Consider the following 19223-nt stretch of genomic DNA (forward strand, 5'->3'; position numbering starts at 1 on the left):
TTCTTAGTCATGTTCATCTGGACCCCTAGTTCTGCAGCCTGCTTCTATGAGAACCTCTTAAGACACTCACTGGCTCTTCTGGTAATAAAATCACATGCACACTTGCAGACACTGAAGGCTACCTAGAAACCACTTCATGTAACATTCTGGCAATGTCTAGCAAAAGTCCTTTCTTTCTTTCTTTCTTTCTTTCTTTCTTTCTTTCTTTCTTTTTGAGTAAAAATAACAAAGAGGAAGTAACCTATGGGATTGGGGGAGAGGATTGCTAGGAATAATAACAGATTTCAACTGGACTTGTGTGTTTTACCAAAAAAGAAAATATCTCAGGTTTCTTAGATTTAAAAAAAATAACATTTATGTTGTGATAGACCAAAGATGAATAACTACATCCAACTAATAAGATGTACAAAGGGTTTGATATATGATCAACTACTGTTCTTAATTATATTTAATAGCAAGTTTTTTTCATTCAAATTATCAAAACGGTTTGTTTCTGATCAAAATACTCATTGATGCTTTATTATTTCAGATATCTAGGATGTTACTCTTCCATCTGTTTTTGGAAAACATGCAGAATTCAAGGTAGGTTATATAGAAGATGATGTGCCATTACTATTCCTTCCGTGTGCATAGATTAAACAGCATATTAAAAACTGAGAAATACTTTAGAATTAAACTGATCCAAATGAAGCATCTTCAGACCTGAAAAGAAAAAGGGAAGGGAAGGAGGGAAAGAGGAAATTAGAGCATTTACTTTTTTCAAATTACAGATCTCACCACCAACGGGTCTAACATCTGTGTGTAACCACTTTCTTAAAGGAAGTGAGTACTGGCTCCACCATTTGGTGATTGTTTGGCCGGATTACCTATTCTCTCTAATACTCTCTCTCAAATCAATCTGGCTTTCCTAGAAATAAATATAATACAAGATTTGAACAAGACTTTGGCCCCAATGTCCCTGGACAGTAGGATTTCCCTGAAAATCTGGATTTTTCCACACTACAATGCATCTATCAGAAAAGTCTGTGTTCCCCTCTCTCATGCTCCTAGACTTCCTTCTGCTACAGCTCTGATAGTGTGTTTACATGGAGTTACAACATTCTATGTCCATGCCTTTCCTCTGGACCTCAGTGGTCTGAAAGTCTTTAGACACAAACCTAGTGCCTACCCTCTGAGACAGAACAAGAGACTGAAGGGAGATGCATCCACAGAACTTTGTCATCCCACTCTTCTGGCTGAAGAGCAAGGCCACTGCCACACAAAGAAAGCAAGTGGTTCATTGTCCAAGGCCTTCTCAGCAGAAATGCCAAGAAGGAAACAGAAGATGACCAAACTCTTGAGATAGTGTAGGTAACTGCAGGCCTCTCCTGGCCACATATTAGAAGTTGCTGTTCTCCCTTTAGAGGGTTAGTGATGATGGCTCAGCCAGACCTGTAATTACATGCCTTCTTCCTGCCAATCTACAGGACAAAGGATGTGACCCCAAAGGATTCTGCTGTGGCTACTGGCAAGCTATCCTGATTAATGTCTTTGGTACAGTGACAGTTTTGGTGTTAGAGCTGTCTATAAACAGCTCCTAGGAGAGTGAAGCAAACAATTCTCTCCCTGCAGTGCTGGGAATAGAACACATAGCCTTATGCATGCTACCCCCAGCATGTGCTCTGCCCCAAGACTCCCCTCTCCCAAAGGCCCATTTCTTAAGGTCAAGAAACCTACCTCCATGATGCTTGATTACATGTCTCGTTCTGTAAAAAAAGAAAATGGAAAGAAAAAGAAAACATTTTTACTTTTCTACTACAAAATACTAACAGACATCCAAAAGTGTTAGCAATAAAACCAGTAGAATAAATAGATGTTGTTGCTAGCCTTGAGTGTTGGTTGAGAGCTACCCAGAGATCCACCCCTGTGGCATCTTCAGTGCCACACCTAGCCAAGGCACTGGAGCAGTCCAGAATTGTATATACAAGAGGGCAGGGATTGCAGGCCAAGACCTGTGCCTTCCCAACATGCTCTTTGGCACTTTGTGTGCATCAGGTTGCAGGAAAGCTGGAGGAAGCCACAGCAGGAAGTCTGGGACAGTGCTCTAACAGCAGTGAACTACTCAGGAGGTGCCACTGATCAGTGCTTTGGGGATAGCCCCTAACAATCTCAGTATGCAGATTGGTTTTTTAAATAGCAAAGCCGGTTTAAGCTGTGACTTGACACAGATAGAGCTTCCAGAACTAAGGAAGAAATTGAAGACTCACCCCAGGTGACGACCTTGGGCTCCTTCAGAGTGGTGTGTGTAACTCTGCAGGCATATTTATCGGTCGCAGTGGGTGTAAACTCCGTGTGAGCCAAAAGATAGAAAGACCAGTCCTTGTTGAAGGACAGATCTGACAGCTCGACTTTGTCCATCTTCTTTCCATTCTTCAACAGCTCGATTTCAATTTGGGGGGGATGAAATTGAGACACATAGCAGTTCAGGAAGTTTGTTTTACCATCCTCTGGTGGGTGGCGTGTGTAGACTTGCACTTGTGGGGGACCTAAGAGTCACGGGGAAAGACAAATGACAACTTGCTGGGGCTTTTTCCTTGGAGCTAACTACATCTCAGTCTACACCATGCCCCATGTCACATTTGGTCATCTATTTCTCCCAGTTCAATTTCTGTTTCGGAAAAGTGATCTTCTGTTTCCCCCAAAGGCTACCTGCATTTTGAGAACTACATCATGACTTAGTATCTTTTCCTTGAAATCCTGTATAGGCCTTTGGTTTTTCCTACCTGGCTTGTAGCAGTGTCTCTGTCACTAGAGACTACTGGATTTTTAAGAAGCTTTTATTGGGGGCTTTCAAGAACTGCACTGATCCCTTCTCTTAATAAATCCTGTGGCCCACCTATTTTCCAGGTCTCATGTCTCACTGGGCACACCCCCTGCAGCACCCCAAGCCCTTGTATGCTGCATCAGCCTCTCACTTTGTTTTTATCCCCTTCCTTTTTACTGATTGCTCCCCACTAGATTTCCTAACTTGTATGATCTGATACAGAGATGAAAGCTGAGCATTGCCACTCAGGTGGTAGATGTTAGTATTATCTCCTCCTACTTAGGTTCCTACGCAAGTCAGTCCAGGGGCCAATCCTGCCACATACAATCTCTCTGTTCCAGCCCAGAGATAACAGGCCAAAACAAAGCTCTGATTTCATGAACTAGAAAACAAGCAACATTTAAGTATCTACAGAGGCTAGCAAAACTTCAAGTGGTTGAGTTGGGATGGATAAAATACAGTAGGGAGAAGTGAGGGATGTGATGAATGAGAAAAACTATACTCCACAAGAACTAAGTAGAGTATCGTATATGAGAGTAGGATAAGGATTTCTAGTTGGCACTTTCAAATGACTGCCCTAACTAAATATGTTGGGAATAATTACCTTGAGATACAGGAACGTGGAAAGAAAATACTATAAGGTCGTTCCAATTGCTGTGTGTGTGTGTGTGTGTGTGTGCGCGCGCGCACCATATAGCTCTTGTGTGGATTTAAGAGTCAGTTCTCTCTATCTACCAAGTGGAATCTGAGATCAAACTCAGGCTTAGTGGCTAGTGTCTCTACCTGCTGAGCCATTTCACTGGCTTTTTTGTGTTTTCACTATCTATCTATCTATCTATCTATCTATCTATCTATCTATCTATCTATCCATCCGAGATAAAGCCTTACTCTGTCTCCCAATTGGCCTTAAACTTTCGTCTCAGCCTCCCCAGGGCTGAGATTACAGGCATGAGTCACCACACCTGGCTTATAATACACATATACTCTCTAAAGGGCAGCTACTTATTATCCACATATAGAAGGCAGTAGGGAGAAGGAAGAGCATCTGGGAACTGTGGCCAGCTGTATGTTTCTAGATGCACTGGAGGAAAGGTTACTAGCTCTGTCACAAGAATTAGAGTTCCGGTTTCAATGAAGCCGTGAATTTTTTTTTTTTCCTGTAAAGTTAAAGTGAAGATAAGCCAGAAAGCTCCTTTCATTTAAGGTTTTAGTGACAAGACCATAATAAATACCACAGAGGTCAGAGGCCAGTTCACCCTGCCTAGAAATCTCTTCTTTGACAACTAAGACAAGTGCTGGGCGAGGTTTGAATCTGGGCTCTGCCACTTTTCTACCTCTATGACTTCGTGAGTTCTTTCTCCTCAAGAGTCTTGGTAACTATACTGAAATATCTTTACCCAGAGTTCACAACCACCCTGACTTTGAAAAACTTGCAGTTTTCAAAACCGAAAGTAGATGCTTGGAAAGAACCAGGCAGCGGGCCAACAAGGAAGCCCTGTGTGAAGCACCAAGGGCCCAAGGCAGCCCAGCCTGCTTGATAGACTATGACCGGAGGGTTACAGTCAAAAGGCCTACTTTTACCACAGATGGCGTAAATTGGCCTCAATTCCAATCCCGATTGCCATTAATCCCTTGTGTGAGCAAATTACTTAGAATCTCGATGCCTCAGGCTCCCCATCTGAGAGACACAGGAACCATAATGTTTACATCGTAGGCGCACTTTCAAAGTTATAAAGCACTCAAGAGTCCTCAGCATTACAGAAAACTGCCATACCCAGCAGCCTTATGACTATTACTAAAAACATTAATGAGACAAGGTAAATTAACGGCCAGAAAGCTTTGGAAACAGCAGAGCCTAGGACCCACGCCCATTCCTCCAGACTTTGGCTCCTTTGGATCCCAGGCGCTCTGAAAGTGCAAAAGCTACTAGGTGGCCGCGAGCTGACTTCCCAAGTTTCCCGGGTCCCGGCCCCGACTTCCATGAATCCAACCCCGCACCTTTGGGGCAGGCCCACCCTCCCGCTGTGCTCCGAGAGTCTGGGGGCTCCCGCAGGCAAAAAGCAGGAGAGAAGTGTTCCCTGTCTCAACTCACAGTCGGAAACCGGCCGCATCCACACTGCTGTCCGGAAGCAGCAAGAAAGGAGCGGCGGGACTCCCACCGCTTCCCCGGGAGACCCAGCCCTGGCCAATCCCGTCCGGAAGGAGAACTAAGAAGAAATCAGAATTAACGCCCGGAAAGGAGAAAGAGGCACTCACGCTGGATGGCATCCAAGCAGACCACTGAGAGGAGCATCAGAAAGACCACGGCCACGGAGCGAGCCATCGTGGGCGCTGCTCAGAGCGAAACTAATGTGGCCGGGATTGGGCGCGCACCCTTATAAATCCCCACGCTCGCAGCCAATCGGGACCCAGACTCCGAGGCCCGTCACCAGTCTCCTAGCTGGTGACGCTGAGCTAGGTTAAAGAAGGACTTTCCCATTTTCAGTTTCATGTTCTTATAAAGTCCCGTGATGCTTAGAAGAGCCTGGGCCTCCGTATCCCGCGATAAGGGTGTGCTTCTGAGCTAGGTGTGCCCGGTCGTTCGTCCTAGGGATTTCTGTCTGGACGCACCGCCATTCGTTCTAATGCCAACAGAATCCCAGTCAGAGAAGGACTGAGGACCTTAAGTTTTCATTCTTAGAAAAGTAAAGCCAGAACAAATAAGAGTATCAACTGGCAGAACTCAAACCTTGAATTATAACCCCAGGACGGTTTCAGGATTCCTTGTGCAAGACCCTCCTGCCCTAAGGGCAGCTCGTAGAATCTGGCTTGCTTCCCTCAGGTTTCAATCCTTTGAGAGCTTTGGATGGAGAACTTCCTCGGGTAGCTTTGCTAAATTGAGGTAAATTTCTGTCCTGTTGGTGAGTTGGAGGAAAGACAACAGCTTAGAGTTTCCAGATCATTCTCTTAGTAGTACTGCCCTAGAACAGTGCCATTGGTAAACTAAGTGAACAAGGGCATGAATCCACGAATAAATTCTTTTTTTTTCTGAATAGGGAGATAAGACTGAGAGGCATTTCCTTGGGGGTTCTGCTTTATCCGCTTGGAAGACAAAGGCAATTTTATTCAGAATGTGTATTACATCAGCTGTGGGCCCATCAAGGAAGTTACGCTCCTGGCCAGAAGCTCATGTCAGAGACAAGCAGTGACCGCCTAGTCTCTGAAGACACCACCACCACAAGCAGCCACGATGCTGCTGCTTTAGTGAGTGAAGTAGAAAGCGGAAGTGGAGCCTAGAGACTTGGAGGGAGATCGTGGAAATCACCCTAGCCACTTTGGGCTTCCCCGGGGAACATGGCAACATAATCTCTGGATTTCTTTGACATATTTTGAAAACCATTAACAATGTCTAGTGTGGAGCCGGTGTCTAAACTAGAGAAAACAGAATATTCTCCACGGACCTTAATGAGATAATAAACAGATACCCACTTCTATAGTGCCTACCCAGCACACAGTATTTTTATCCAGTAATGTTTAGGATCATAATTATTAGTGTTAGTTTGCCATCCCTTTCTGTAACTTTGAAATATAAGACTTGTTACGCATAAGGGTATGAATTAGGATACTTTCCTCCATACAATGTTTAAACAAACAACTCGTTTAACACATTTAAGACCTGAACTATTGATGTTAAATTATACTAAACACTGTTAGCGTTGAATTGTACTAGAAAATGCTTTAGGAAAATAGAAAGCTACAAGGCTTTTGTTTTGTTTTGTTTCGTTCCTAGTTTACTATATCACCTAAAATTACTAAACTTAAGTTCATTAAAGACAAAGTCTTTTCACTTATAAACCCAGTGTAAAAGCAGAAAGAAAGCAGTCACAGTGGGGAATCTGACAGAAGTGGCACTCACTCCAGTCCTGGGTGCTGGGCAAGCTGAGAGAAGGAGTGCTCAGGCCAGAAGTTCAAGACCAGTCTGGACAACAAGGCTTGTCTCACACAAAGAAGAGCCAGAAGAAAAACAGACATGTTTCCAGTTTTCTGCATGTGAGGACTTCTGTGTTTTCTTAAAATTCTATGTCTGGATAATGAGAATGAAAGGAAAAGAAAACTATTGTTTAAATGATGAGTACTGGTGAGGCTGCCACCAAGCCTGACAACCCAGGTTCAATCCCTGGGCCCACATGGTGGAAGGAGAGAACCAGCTCTGCAAGTTGTCCTCTGACCTCTACACACACACACACACACACACACACACACACACACACACACACTTACACACTCACACACTCAGTCAACAAATAAGTTAAAGAAAAGACAAGAGCTCTGTGTGTCTTAGGGGACCAACTTTGGGAATCCATAAACATGACAATTTTTTTAAACATGACAATTTAATAGTATTATTTCCCAGGAGACTAATTAACTGGGGAACTGGTGGATTTTTTTTCCCTTGCCCATATGATTGCCTAAAAAGGTTTTTGCAGTCAATATTTCAAAATAGTGAATATTGGCAAGAATGCTTTCAGAAGTAGAAGAATTTTTATGCACTCCTGGTAGCAATGTAAATGGTATAAATACTTTAAAACAATATAATAATTTTATTTAAAACAAAAATGCTTTGGGGCTAGAGAGATGGGTCCATGGTTAACAGCAGCTGCTGCTCTTGCAGAGGATTGGGGCTCAATTTCTAGCACCCATATGGTAGTTCACAACTCTCTGTAACTCCAGTTTCAGAGGATCCAATGGGCATGCACATGGTGCACATACATACTTGCAGGAAAAATGTCCATACAAGCAAAGCAAAGCAAGTCTGTCTAAAAAGTTTTTTTTAACTAAACATAATGAACCAGCAGATCTAGCCTATGTATTCAGGTTTTTTCCAGGGAGAAAAACAAAAGCATGTTATACAATGACTTGTATGTGAATGTTCACAGCTGCTTTGTTTGTAAAAGCTGTAAACCAGAAATGATCCAGACAGCTACCAACAGCTGAATGGATAAATACAATGTGGTATAGCTCTGTCAATGGAATACTATCAAGAAATCAATTCATAATACAGGAGCATGGATCAAATAATCACTCTGGAAGAAGCCAGATAGAAGAATGTACTCTGATTGAGTCTGCTTATATAGAACTTACCAAAGATACACTAATCTGTAGTGACAGAAAGCTAGTGAGTGGTTTTCAGGGCACAGAAGGAACATCAGAAGTAGGAGTAAGTGTTGGCAGTGAAAACTTAATTACATAGAGTTTGATGGTGGTTTTACAGATGTGCTCATATATTATTATTCACCATATACTTTAATGTACTTACGGTATATTAATTATTATGGTTACAAAAGGTAAACCCTGAGGCTGGAGAGATAATGGTTAAGAGAATTTACTGTTCTTTCAGAGCATGGAGTTTGCACCCACACTAAACAGCTCACAAACACTGTTAACTTCAGATCCAAGAGATCTGACACCCCACTCTGGCCTTTGTAGGCACAGGTACACATGTACACAAAATAAATAAATAAATAAATAAATAAATAAATAAATACACTCTTAAAAAGAAAGACAAACTCCAAAATCACAGACACTTATTGCTAGATTTTAAAAAGAGCAAAGTGCTTGAACAGAAAGAAAAGTAAGATATTGATGTGGAGAGACGGAATAGGTTAAAGTTCATGTAAGTGGACCTCTATCAGCAGTTTTCTGAGACATATTTGTCTACACAGCAGATCCACTAGAAACAATAGGGCATCTGTGCTGAGGTCTTTCAAGTGTTGTCCTCAGTCCCTTGCTAGTCAAAGCATGATCTAACATCAGCATCAACAATATCTAGGAACACTTAGACATGCAGGATCTTGGGTCCATCTCATTTTGCTATAAACTGTAGCAAAATCCCCCTTTAGCAGAGTCCCAGATGACCCATGTACACGCCAACAAATGTGAAACTGCTAATCCAAACTATACAACTGCTTTGAAGGTAATCATTTTCATTTATAGATAAGAAAACTGAAACAGGAATAGTACATACATAGGAGGAAGACGTTCTACAAAATTGAGATAATTTCATGTGTGTTCATTGAATTTGCTTATTTTTACTATTTAGATAGTTACCATGTTGTTATGTTATCAGAAGCTGGCTGGGGTCCTTTTGTTTGATAAAAGATAAGAAACGGCATTTCCAATGTTGGTAGTCACAGGCCACTGAACGCCAAAGGCTAATGGACTAGATTACCAGGCTCAGAGACATGTACTTCCAAGCTCTGAGAACTAGAGACTTATTTCTAGAGCCAGGAGGAGGCATACCTAGACTGTGAGCTCTAGGTGCTCATGTTGGAGGCTTAATGCTCTGCGTTTTGATTGTCAAAGGCCAAATATTCATCATCTAATGGAATTCTTGCTTTTCGGCAGCAGCTGTCAGTCAGTCCAGCAGCCCCCAGCAGACTTTGGTATGGGAATCCTCAGTCTTTAAGGCTTGCCAGCTGCCTGGAACTCTTCTTCCCTCACCTTCAGCAACTCAACTTTTCACCTTCTGTGTTGTCTTGGGGTTTTCATTGCTATGAAGAGCTACCATGACCATGGCAACCCTTATAAAAGAAACATTTCATTGTGGTGGCTCCTTTACTCTTTAGAGCTTCAGTCTGTACACAAAGAGCATACTTCTTTGGAATGTTGGTGTATACTGAGCACCAGCTGAGACATCCCACCTTGTAGACTGGATTCTTGGATCTTCCGTTGGTAGACGCCATTGTTGGAGAAGCTGGACCACAGGTTGTAGGCCATTCTAACAAACTCTGTGTGTGTGTGTGTGTGTGTGTGTGTGTGTGTGTGTGTGTGTGTGTGTGTGTCATTATATAAATTCTGTTCCTCTGGAGAACCCTGACTAATACAACAGGCAAGGCAACAACTTAATCTTTTTATAAGAAAATTACACATCAGAGGGTGCTTACAGCAAAGAACATTTCCCTGCCTTGAATCTCTCCAAGCATTAGAGAGGCAGAGGCAGGCAGATCTTTGTGAGTTCAAGGCCAAGGCCAATCTGGTCTACACAGTGAGTTCTTGGCAAGCCAGGGCTACATAGTGAGACTATATATATATATATATATATATATATATATATATATATCAGCAATAACTTGTTAGCATTTTTTGGTTTTATTTTAGGAAGGTTATTGGAGGTGGTGGTGGTTTGTGGGTTTTTTTGTTTTGTTTTTGTTTCTTGAGACAGGGTCTCACTATGTAGCCTTATTGTCCTGAACTCACTCTCTTGTTCAGGCTAGCCTCAAAATCACAGAAATCTACCTGCCTCTGCTTCCAAAGTGCTGAGATTAAGAGTGTGGGCCACCATGTACTACTTGTTAGAACTTTTACCAGCCTAATGTTCTTAAGGAGCATTGGCTCACCTCTGTATGGTTTCTATATAGAATTGGGTTCTAATGAACAATACTTTAGACTTTTTTCCACATCAGACCTTGTCAGACACAATAATGCTCCCCCATTCCCAGCAACTGTCCTCATCTCTGGAACCTGTGAATTTGTTATCTTTAAGGCATAAGGGATGTTGCTGAAATAATTAAGATTGAGAACCTTGAGATTAGATTACTGGGGATAATTGAAGCAAATCTATTTTAATTGCATGGATCCTTAAGAAGGAGAAATGGCTTGTGGCTAAGAGCACCAGCTGCTTTTCCAAGGACCCAGGCTCGATTCCCAGCATTCACACGATGGATCACAACCATCTGTAATTCCAGTTCCAGGGGATCGGATGCCCTCTTCTGATCTCTTCAGACACCAGACACACACCTGGTATGCATACATACAGGAAGGCAAAACATTCATAGACCTAAAAATAAATAAATCTAAATTGCTTTTAATCAGGGAACTATTTTTTGGCTTTGGTTAATAGGAAAATACTGTTACAGAAGCATAATCAGAGACATTCAATAAGCTACGTTAAGACAAAGAAGAAGCCATGAGTCAAGAAATGAGGGCAGCCTGTAGAAGGCAACTTGAGAACAGATTCCCCTACAGAGAGCACTGCTGCCCCACCAACACCTTTGTTTTAGCTCCATGATACTTGTGCTAGACTTTGGGTCTACAGAAGTATAAGATGCCAAATTGTTTTGAGTGAATCAGGTTTTAGCAATTCATTGCAGCTGCAATAGAAAACCAACCCAGCCTTCCTTTCCAGAAACATACAGCTTTGGATATGGTTACCAAAAACTTAGTTCCAAATAAATGTTTGCCTTTCCAAAGTCTAGTTTGCCTTTGACCAAGCAGGCTCTGGCTTCACAGCGCATTTGGGGTATGCTCCCATTGGGAGCAGCAAAATACCTTCTTGAGGGGAGTTGGGATTTTTTGTTAGTCTTGGGTCCTCTCCTCCTCTCATCACTCTCATCTGAGCTGGGGCATCCCTGATGATGTGAGCCCAGCACAGCATGAGAGGGCCCAGCCCTGGTGATATGCCTTATGTATGTTATTCTATAGATACCACATTCCGAATGGGCCAGATCATGTGTGCCCTACTTGAGGTTTACAGTGTTAAAGTGGGCTGAGAGTTACAAGAGGGGACTTCTAGACCAGAAAGAACAAAGGTGTGTATAGTTTTGTCTTTTTCTTCTTAGCCTTTACCAAATACATCCACAATCTGCCCCAACTCGTCCATCTAACATTGGTGCCCACAACAATCATTCAGTTGCTTAACAGTTCTTTACTGTTTTCTGCTACCTGCTAAGCACTGGGGAAATTTTCCCCAGAGTAGCTCGTGAACTGCAATTCATAAACCTGTAAATAGATCATGATCCCAGAAAAGCAACTAATGCTACTTCGAGCCAGTAAGGAACAGCCAACCCCAGGACCTTGGAACCAAGGGAAAGAATGTGAACTTTCCCCTTTGGACTGTGATGCAGTGCCAGCAGAGGCAGGCTTGGTTTTTTCTTTCTTTCTTTCTTTTGTTGTTGTTTTGCTTTGTTTTTTGGTGTTATTGTTTTTGTTTTTTTCCAGACAGGGTTTCTCTGTGTAGCATTGGCTGTCCTGGAACTTGTTCTGTAGATCAGGCTGGCCTAAACTCAGAGATCTGCCTCCCAAGTGTTGGGATTTTAAAAAAATGTGCCACTATGCCAAGCTGAGACAGTATTTGTTATTTGTTTAGTTTTCCCTCGCCATTGATCCTTAAGACTTTTCTTCTTTGTTTGGGGGTCCTGGGAGTCGAACTCAGAGCCCTAGGTGCATTAGCTCTACACTGACCTACACCCCAGCCCCTTTTTTCTAATTATAAGATTCACAGCCATAAGAAAATTTCAGACAGTTTAGACAAAACTAAGATCACATGTTATTCTGCCTTCCAAAATATCATGGCTAGTACACTGGGATATTTATGTCTGGACTTCATCTACTCATACAAAGATATGTGCATGGATACACATGTTAACAAAAATCTAATCCTCTTGCATATATTTCTCTGTAAACTGGCTTTTAAGTAACCATATGTCATGGACACTGTTTTCTATGACAGTATAGATATGTACTGTGTCTTCATACTTTCATAATATTTTATTATATGAACACCGTATTTTTTTAAAAAAAAAAAAAAAGATGGTTCTCACTATGGAAGGCATGAATGCTCAGTCTTCCTGCTTGAGCCTCCTGACTGTTGAGATTATTGGCTTCTACACCACATCCAGTTACACCGTGCTTTTGTACACAATCCTTCATTAGGGGCATTTCCAGTTTTTTCCTGGGATTGTAGCCCATCCTATGCACCATGAAGCTGTCTCCCAGAGACTTTGTAGCAAGTTATACCTCCCACCTTAAACTAAGAGATCTGCTTATCTCCCTTAACCTTCCCTTGATGGTCATTGCCATTTAAAAGAAGTGCCTTACTTTCAGTCTTTAAAGGTGATTGTGTTGATCAGCTTATGTATGCTCTTTGCGTTTCTGTTTGTGAATTCCCTATCTATGGTACTATTAGCCAAAATCCATGGCTACTGGAAATGTGAGTGTGTGTGTGTGTGTGTGTGTGTGTGTGTGTGTGTGTGTGTGTGTGTGTGTGTGTGTGTGTGTGTGTAGACAAATTTGACATAGGGTGTCATGTAGCCCAGACTGGCTTTGAACTGATTTTCTGGCCCTCATCTTCTACATGCTGAATTATATAGGTGTGCATGCCACATTTGGCTCAAGTAACTTCTATCTATGTATTGAGACAAGGTCTCACTGTATAGCCCTGGCTGGCCTAGACTTGCTATGTAGACTAGGCTGGTCTCAAATTCAGAGACCCACCGCCTTTGCCTCCTGAGTGCTGGGATCAAAAGCAAGGGCCACCACGACGAGCAAGACACTGTGATATAGCACAAAAAGAGTTTATTTAAAGAATATTTGTATGATAAGCTATGGGATGGGATAGGTAGATTCATATTCTGTATTATAAAGACATGCTTGTTCTCTTCATCTTAACACACATACTGTTAATGGTTTGCTTGTTCTGAGTTACCACTCCCCATCCAGATGCCCCTGATACAGGCCGAAACAAACTGAACTGAATTCTACATTTCAAGTTCCCAGGCCCCAACATCCACAGAATGAGAGAAGAACTTGATGGGATAACAACAAGAGACACATTTCAAGTCTCAGAAATGTGGCTGGCCACCTGAACAGGGGCAATACCAAACTCTGTGCCCCCACTCACCTTCTCCCTGTGGACTCTGCTGGCTTGAGATGGGAGACAAGGCAGTGCTTAAGATGTTAACCCACCGCCTTCTCAGGTTGCTGATTCTGAACAGAGCCTGACTTATGGGTTCAAGTCCCACCTCTGCTCATGGACCTCTTTGGTAACAGGGATCATGAGCCCGTCTTCAGGTTGTATATTCTGGAGACTCTACTGGGAGGGCTCTGGGACTTTTCCTTCCTATATTTCCTGACACTTGACATAGCTTTCTCCTGACCAGTTGAATTATTGCACTTTCTAGTTTGGGATAAGACTTGCCTGGCCTCTATTTTAAAAGCCCTTTCTGTTCTGTTCTCATCCCTGGATTATGGTCTGTGTGGCCTCTGATGTAAAATCCCTTTCTGTCTTGTTTGGTTTATTGCTGAGAGCTCTGTTAGAATGGGTGGTGCAGCCTCAGTTCCTGGGACAGTCCCTTGAGACATGTTCTGGCAAGCCGAACTGACCATTATGCTTCTGCTTCTCTTAAAAACAAAAGTAGCTTGTGACCCTACTCAGGAAGTACAGGGTTATAAAGTTGGCTTTTTTGCCTCCCGTCCCCCACTCGTGTGTTTACATGGTCGAATGTGTGTACACACAGGCACACATACACAAGGGGCACCACCATAGAGTCCTGAGGCTGTGGTAGGATGTCTCCACTGATGTTTCCCCAAGTTATTTATCCAGGCAGGATCTTGTTGAGCCTAGAACTCATCAGTTCCAGATAAGACTAACTACTGGTGTGGTAAATTCTAGCAAACTTGACCCAGGGTCCCCACCCCCACCTAACCCCAATAATCTCAATTTGTTATAGTGTGTCATGAATGCGAGATCACCAAAGCCAGCAGAGTAACAATACAATAAAGATAAAGAGGTAGTTCGTTCAACACAATTGAGTAGCCAATGTTGTTTCAAACTTTGGGAGTCTGACCCTGAGCAGTTTATTTTAGGAATTTTGTTGCTGTTTTTGTTTGTTTGTTTTTTTGAGACAGGGTTTCTCTGTGTAGCCTGGATATCCTGGAACTCATTCTGTAGACCAGGCTGACCTTGAACGCAGAAATATGCTTACCTCTGCCTCCAAAGTGCTGGGATTAAAGGTGTGTGCCACCACCACCACCACCACCACCACCACCACCACCACCACCACCACCAGGCTATTTTAGGAATTTTTAAACTCGGCACAATTTGGTGAAAATTTTCCTGGCAATAAATAACTTAATCCTATGTAAACAATAAAACTTAAGTCATGATTACATTGATTGACCAACTCATGATAAGGGTTTGAGGAAGGAGCCCATGTGTTGTGATTATATATATATATATATATATATGTATGTATGTATGTATGTATATATATATATATATATTCTTTGTCTTCAGCTGTTTGTCAGCATTTTAACTATTTAAGAAACCAAGTCTTAATGAAGTCAGAGTTTATTTAAGTATCTGTGCTAAAGTTCACTTGCTCAGCTTTGTATAGCCTCCCAATCACGACTATTTGGCTCTCCTGTCACCCCCAGTTTTGGTCCTTTGCTAATTTATGATTGTGTGTTGTGTTCTCCTTTTAAGATTGGGTTGTTTACTGACTTTCTGCAGAAGTCCAGCTCCTAGCAAAGAGCATGGACTGTTCTTCTGAAGATACTAGGACGTCACCCCCCAGGACAGACAAAATTAAGTTCTAGAGCAGACTCCAGGTGGACTTAGCCTAAGGGCCACTCCTTTTATACCTCTTAATTACTTAAAATTGGCCATAAAAATTGTTTTCTGTGGCTCTTTTGTTTGTTTACACTAACTCCTTGACATCTGTCACTCACCCTCCACCCACTGAAGCATGGATCAGATCAGACCAGTAACAAGAGACAACCCAGGACAAACCACCAGGTATCAAGGATGTCTTCAGAGATGGTGGGGGGGGGGTGTCAGGGTCAGAAGGTCAGAATACACTTAGTCTGACATGGTTTCTGCTTATAAATCCAGCTCATGGGAAGCCTAAGCAGGAAGATGGTGAGTTTGAGGTCAGCCTGGCTACACATTGAGACCCTATATCAAAGCCAAACACAAGTGGAATCTCTTGTGCCAGTGATTCAAAATACTGTGAAGCCTGGAGGTTATGGAGAAATGATTCTCTTGCATGCTTTTCTAACACGACCCAGTGTCTCCTAACCTTGACCCTGCCTGCATTCTGTTTCTAAGTATTCCAGACATGGAAATGTTTCAGAGACGTTCACACCAAGTCACAACTGCTTGATGTGCATGGTATGCCATGATGTGCATAACTCTGAATTGGAGAATTCCCTTACTGGTAATAAATGATGCTGACAACAAACTGAGTGCATGGTGACAGGATGCCACCTTTCCAATAAGACAGAGCTTTATAGATGTAAATGACTAGGGGGCAGGAGGGACTGGTATGGGCACTTTCATTTCTGTACTATAAAGACCTAATTGTAGTCCACATTGTAAAATGTATCTGTATATACGTGTTATCACTAGCTTAGCATCTGCACAATTAATAGTTTGTTCTGAGCTAACTACTCCCCAGCTCAGATGCTCCTGGATGAGTATAAGGTTGGTACCAGCCAAAAAGTAACTATAGACTCACATTTCAAATAGTGTCTGAGCCCAAACATCCACAGAATGAGGGACGAGCACAAGGGATGTGCTGACCACCTGACCAGGGCAGGACACAACTGACCAATTAATTGCCTGTGTTCCCCTCCCCCAATCCACCTTCTCCCAGTATACCCTGCTAGCTGGAGATGAGATGGAAGCAATACCTTTATATTGCTGCGATAAGGTGCCTTGACCAAGGCAACTTGAAACCATTTAATTGGGCTTATGTTTTAAGGGCTAGAGTCTATGATGGTGGAGTTAAGGCTTGGAGGCAGGAACAGCTGAAAGCTCACATCTCAAACTGTAAGCAAGAGGCAGAGAGCCTCTGGGATTTGACACAGGTCATTTGAAAGCTCAAAGCCTGTCCTCAGTGACATAATCTGTGGGCATCATGGGCAGCAGCAAGACAAACTTCCAGAGGCAGAAAGGCAGTTCAGGCCATGCGGTGGTGGCGCACGCCTTTAATCCCAGCACTCGGGAGGCAGAGGCAGGCGGATCTCTGTGAGTTCAAGGCCAGCCTGGTCTCCAGAGCTAGTTCCAAATAGCCAAGGCTACATAGAGAAACCCTATCTCAAAAAACACACAAAAAAAGGTAGTACATTCAGTTCAACAGACTCAGTAGCAGGTATTGGTTCAAACTTTGGAAGTCTGATCTTGAATTTTCTTTAGGCATATTTAAACACAGTGCAATTCAGTGAAAACTATTTGGTGATAATTAACTCAATCCCACATGCACAGCAAAGCATATATAAATCTGCTTGAGAAACAGATTGTTCGGGAAAACATCAAAACTCTTTGTAAAGTCCATAAAGATTTTCTGAGAAAAACAAATTTATGTATCAGGATCTGGGAGAGGATCCGGTCCTGGAAAATCTCTAGCCACACAGATAAACAAAAGTCACTAAACTAGTAAGCATGTCTGGTCCAGCCTTCTGGGCAGAGAACAGATTTTGCATTCCTTCCCTTGAAGGAACAACTTGGTGTGCTTAACATTCCAGATTCTCCTATAGCAGTAGTTCTCGACCTCCCTAATGCTGCAACCCTTTCATGCAGTTCCTCAAGCTGTGATTACTCCCAACCATAAAATTATTTTCATTGCTACTTCATAACTCTAATTTTGCTACTGTTATGGATCATAATGTAAATACCTCTTAGGCAACCCCTATCTGCCTCCAAATGGGTTTCAGCCTATGGGTTGAGAAACACTGTCTACCACAAAGACTTCCTGTCTCTAAATACTCCCTCTAGCAAGGCCACACCTCCTAGTCCTCCCAAACAGCCACCAACCAGATACCAAATATTCAAATGCCCAAGACTTAGGGAGACTATCTCATTCAAACCACTCAGCAGCTTTTAGGATGTTAATCTGCTGCCTTCTCAAACTGCTGACTCTGCAAAGTGCAACTTAAAGACTCAACTCCTGTCTTTGCTCCTTGACTTCCGAGTAACAGGTATCGTGAGTTCTGTCTAGTATTCTGATAGAATTTAGTTGTTAGAAATAGCTATAAGTGGGGTGGGAGCTGGGGAGAGACTCAGTTGGTAAAGTGCTTGCCGCTAAAGTTTGAGGATCTGAGTTCAGATCCCAGCACCTACATAAATGCTGGGCACTGCAGTGAAAGTCTATAACCCCCCTGGGCTGGGAGGGTTATAAACATATACGAGTCATAGCCAGGATGCCTGCTGTCTAGGCAGGCTAGCCAAATACAGAGCTGCAGGTTCTATGAGAGACTGTCAGCAAGAATAGGGTGTAGAACAATAGAGGAAGACACCTGACGTGAACAGCTGCCCTCTACACTTGCATACATAGGTGTGCACCCACCCTCCCCCTGCAACCTGTACATGCACTAAAAAGAAAAGGTCGTGGAGGTGAAGCTGGGGTGTAGTTCAGTGGTAGAATACTTGCCTGACATGCACAGGCCCTGGGTTTGATCCTTAGTATTAAAACGATTAGCAAAATGGGTTACTTTAACCATTCAGTTTTTCTCTAGAACTAAACACTTGGAGGAGGTTTTAAGGCACAGAGTCTGAGGAGGGAATTATGCTTGATGGTTTTAGATCTGAGTACAGTAGCCACTGTGGACTGAGAGTTCGCTGTCAGCTTGGGCAAATCCATCTCTTCTAGCTTGAGATCACCTGGCAGGATGGGCCATGAGAACCAGCCTTCTCCTGTGACTAGCGTTGACACCTGTGCCTGCTCTAGGACGGTTACTCCCACCAGCCAGATCCTCCACAGCCCTACTGGAGATTAATTACCAAGTTGTAGGTAGAGCAAGATGGGTTTCTAGATTCCTATCATGTGTCTGCAGAAAGCCCAACCTCTAAGCCAAGGTTGTGGTATACACCTATCATTCAAGTATTTGGAAGGCTGGGGCCTAAGGATCCTGAGTTTAAGGCCAGCCTGGAATACATGGGGAATTACAGGTCAAAGTTGATTACATAGCAAGACCTTGTCAAAAGATTCACTGGCCCAGGGCTTTTGCAAATGTAGCAGTTAAATGTTGGTAATAGAAAGTGTGGTGGCTGAAGAAACTGCTAAATGGGTAAGAGCATTGTGTGGGGAAAGCAGGAGCACCTGAGTTCAGATCTAAATAAAATTTGGCTGTGGTTGCATGTGCCTATAACCCCGGTGTTATAGGAAGGTCACAAGAGCTCAGTGGCCAGCCAGCCTCGCAGAAATGGCTAGCCCCAGGCTCAGTGAAAGACCTCGTCTCAAAAACTAAGACAGAAAGTAACAGAAGAAGACACCCAACTTCATCCTTTGGCCTCCCAAGAGCACATACATCTGAACACATGTGCTCACACACACACACACACACACACACACACACACACACACAAAGAAATTTTTAATATGTTGAACTGTAAATCATTGGTGAATTACTTGACTGGGTGTTGAATACAGGTTTGAAAGGCAAAGTATCAACTTTTCTTATTTATATATTCACTTTTCTCATAATGTAACCTGAAGCATACAGGTTATGCAAACAATAACATCTTTTAATTTTAATTTTAATTTTAATTTGGGGGAGGGGCTTGTTGGTTGGTTTTTGTTTTTGTTTTTTGGGTTGTTTTTTTTGTTTTTGTTTTTGAGACTCTTGTCTTATGTAGCCCAAGCTGGTCTTCAGCTCTCTATGT

At 42.7% G+C, this 19223-nt stretch overlaps 1 protein-coding gene across 1 annotated transcript; it reads right to left on the bottom strand.

The window, feature by feature from the left end:
* Positions 1-332: 332 nt before the first annotated feature.
* Positions 333-5145, bottom strand: B2m (beta-2-microglobulin). The gene is given in 4 exon segments (NM_001246674.2): positions 333-702; positions 1717-1745; positions 2247-2525; positions 5060-5145. Coding segments are annotated over 3 exon segments (360 nt in total). The 5' UTR covers positions 5127-5145; the 3' UTR covers positions 333-702; positions 1717-1731.
* Positions 5146-19223: the final 14078 nt, after the last annotated feature.

Source organism: Cricetulus griseus, chromosome 6 (genome assembly GCF_003668045.3).
Source record: "Cricetulus griseus strain 17A/GY chromosome 6, alternate assembly CriGri-PICRH-1.0, whole genome shotgun sequence".
NCBI classification, from domain to species: domain Eukaryota; kingdom Metazoa; phylum Chordata; class Mammalia; order Rodentia; family Cricetidae; genus Cricetulus; species Cricetulus griseus.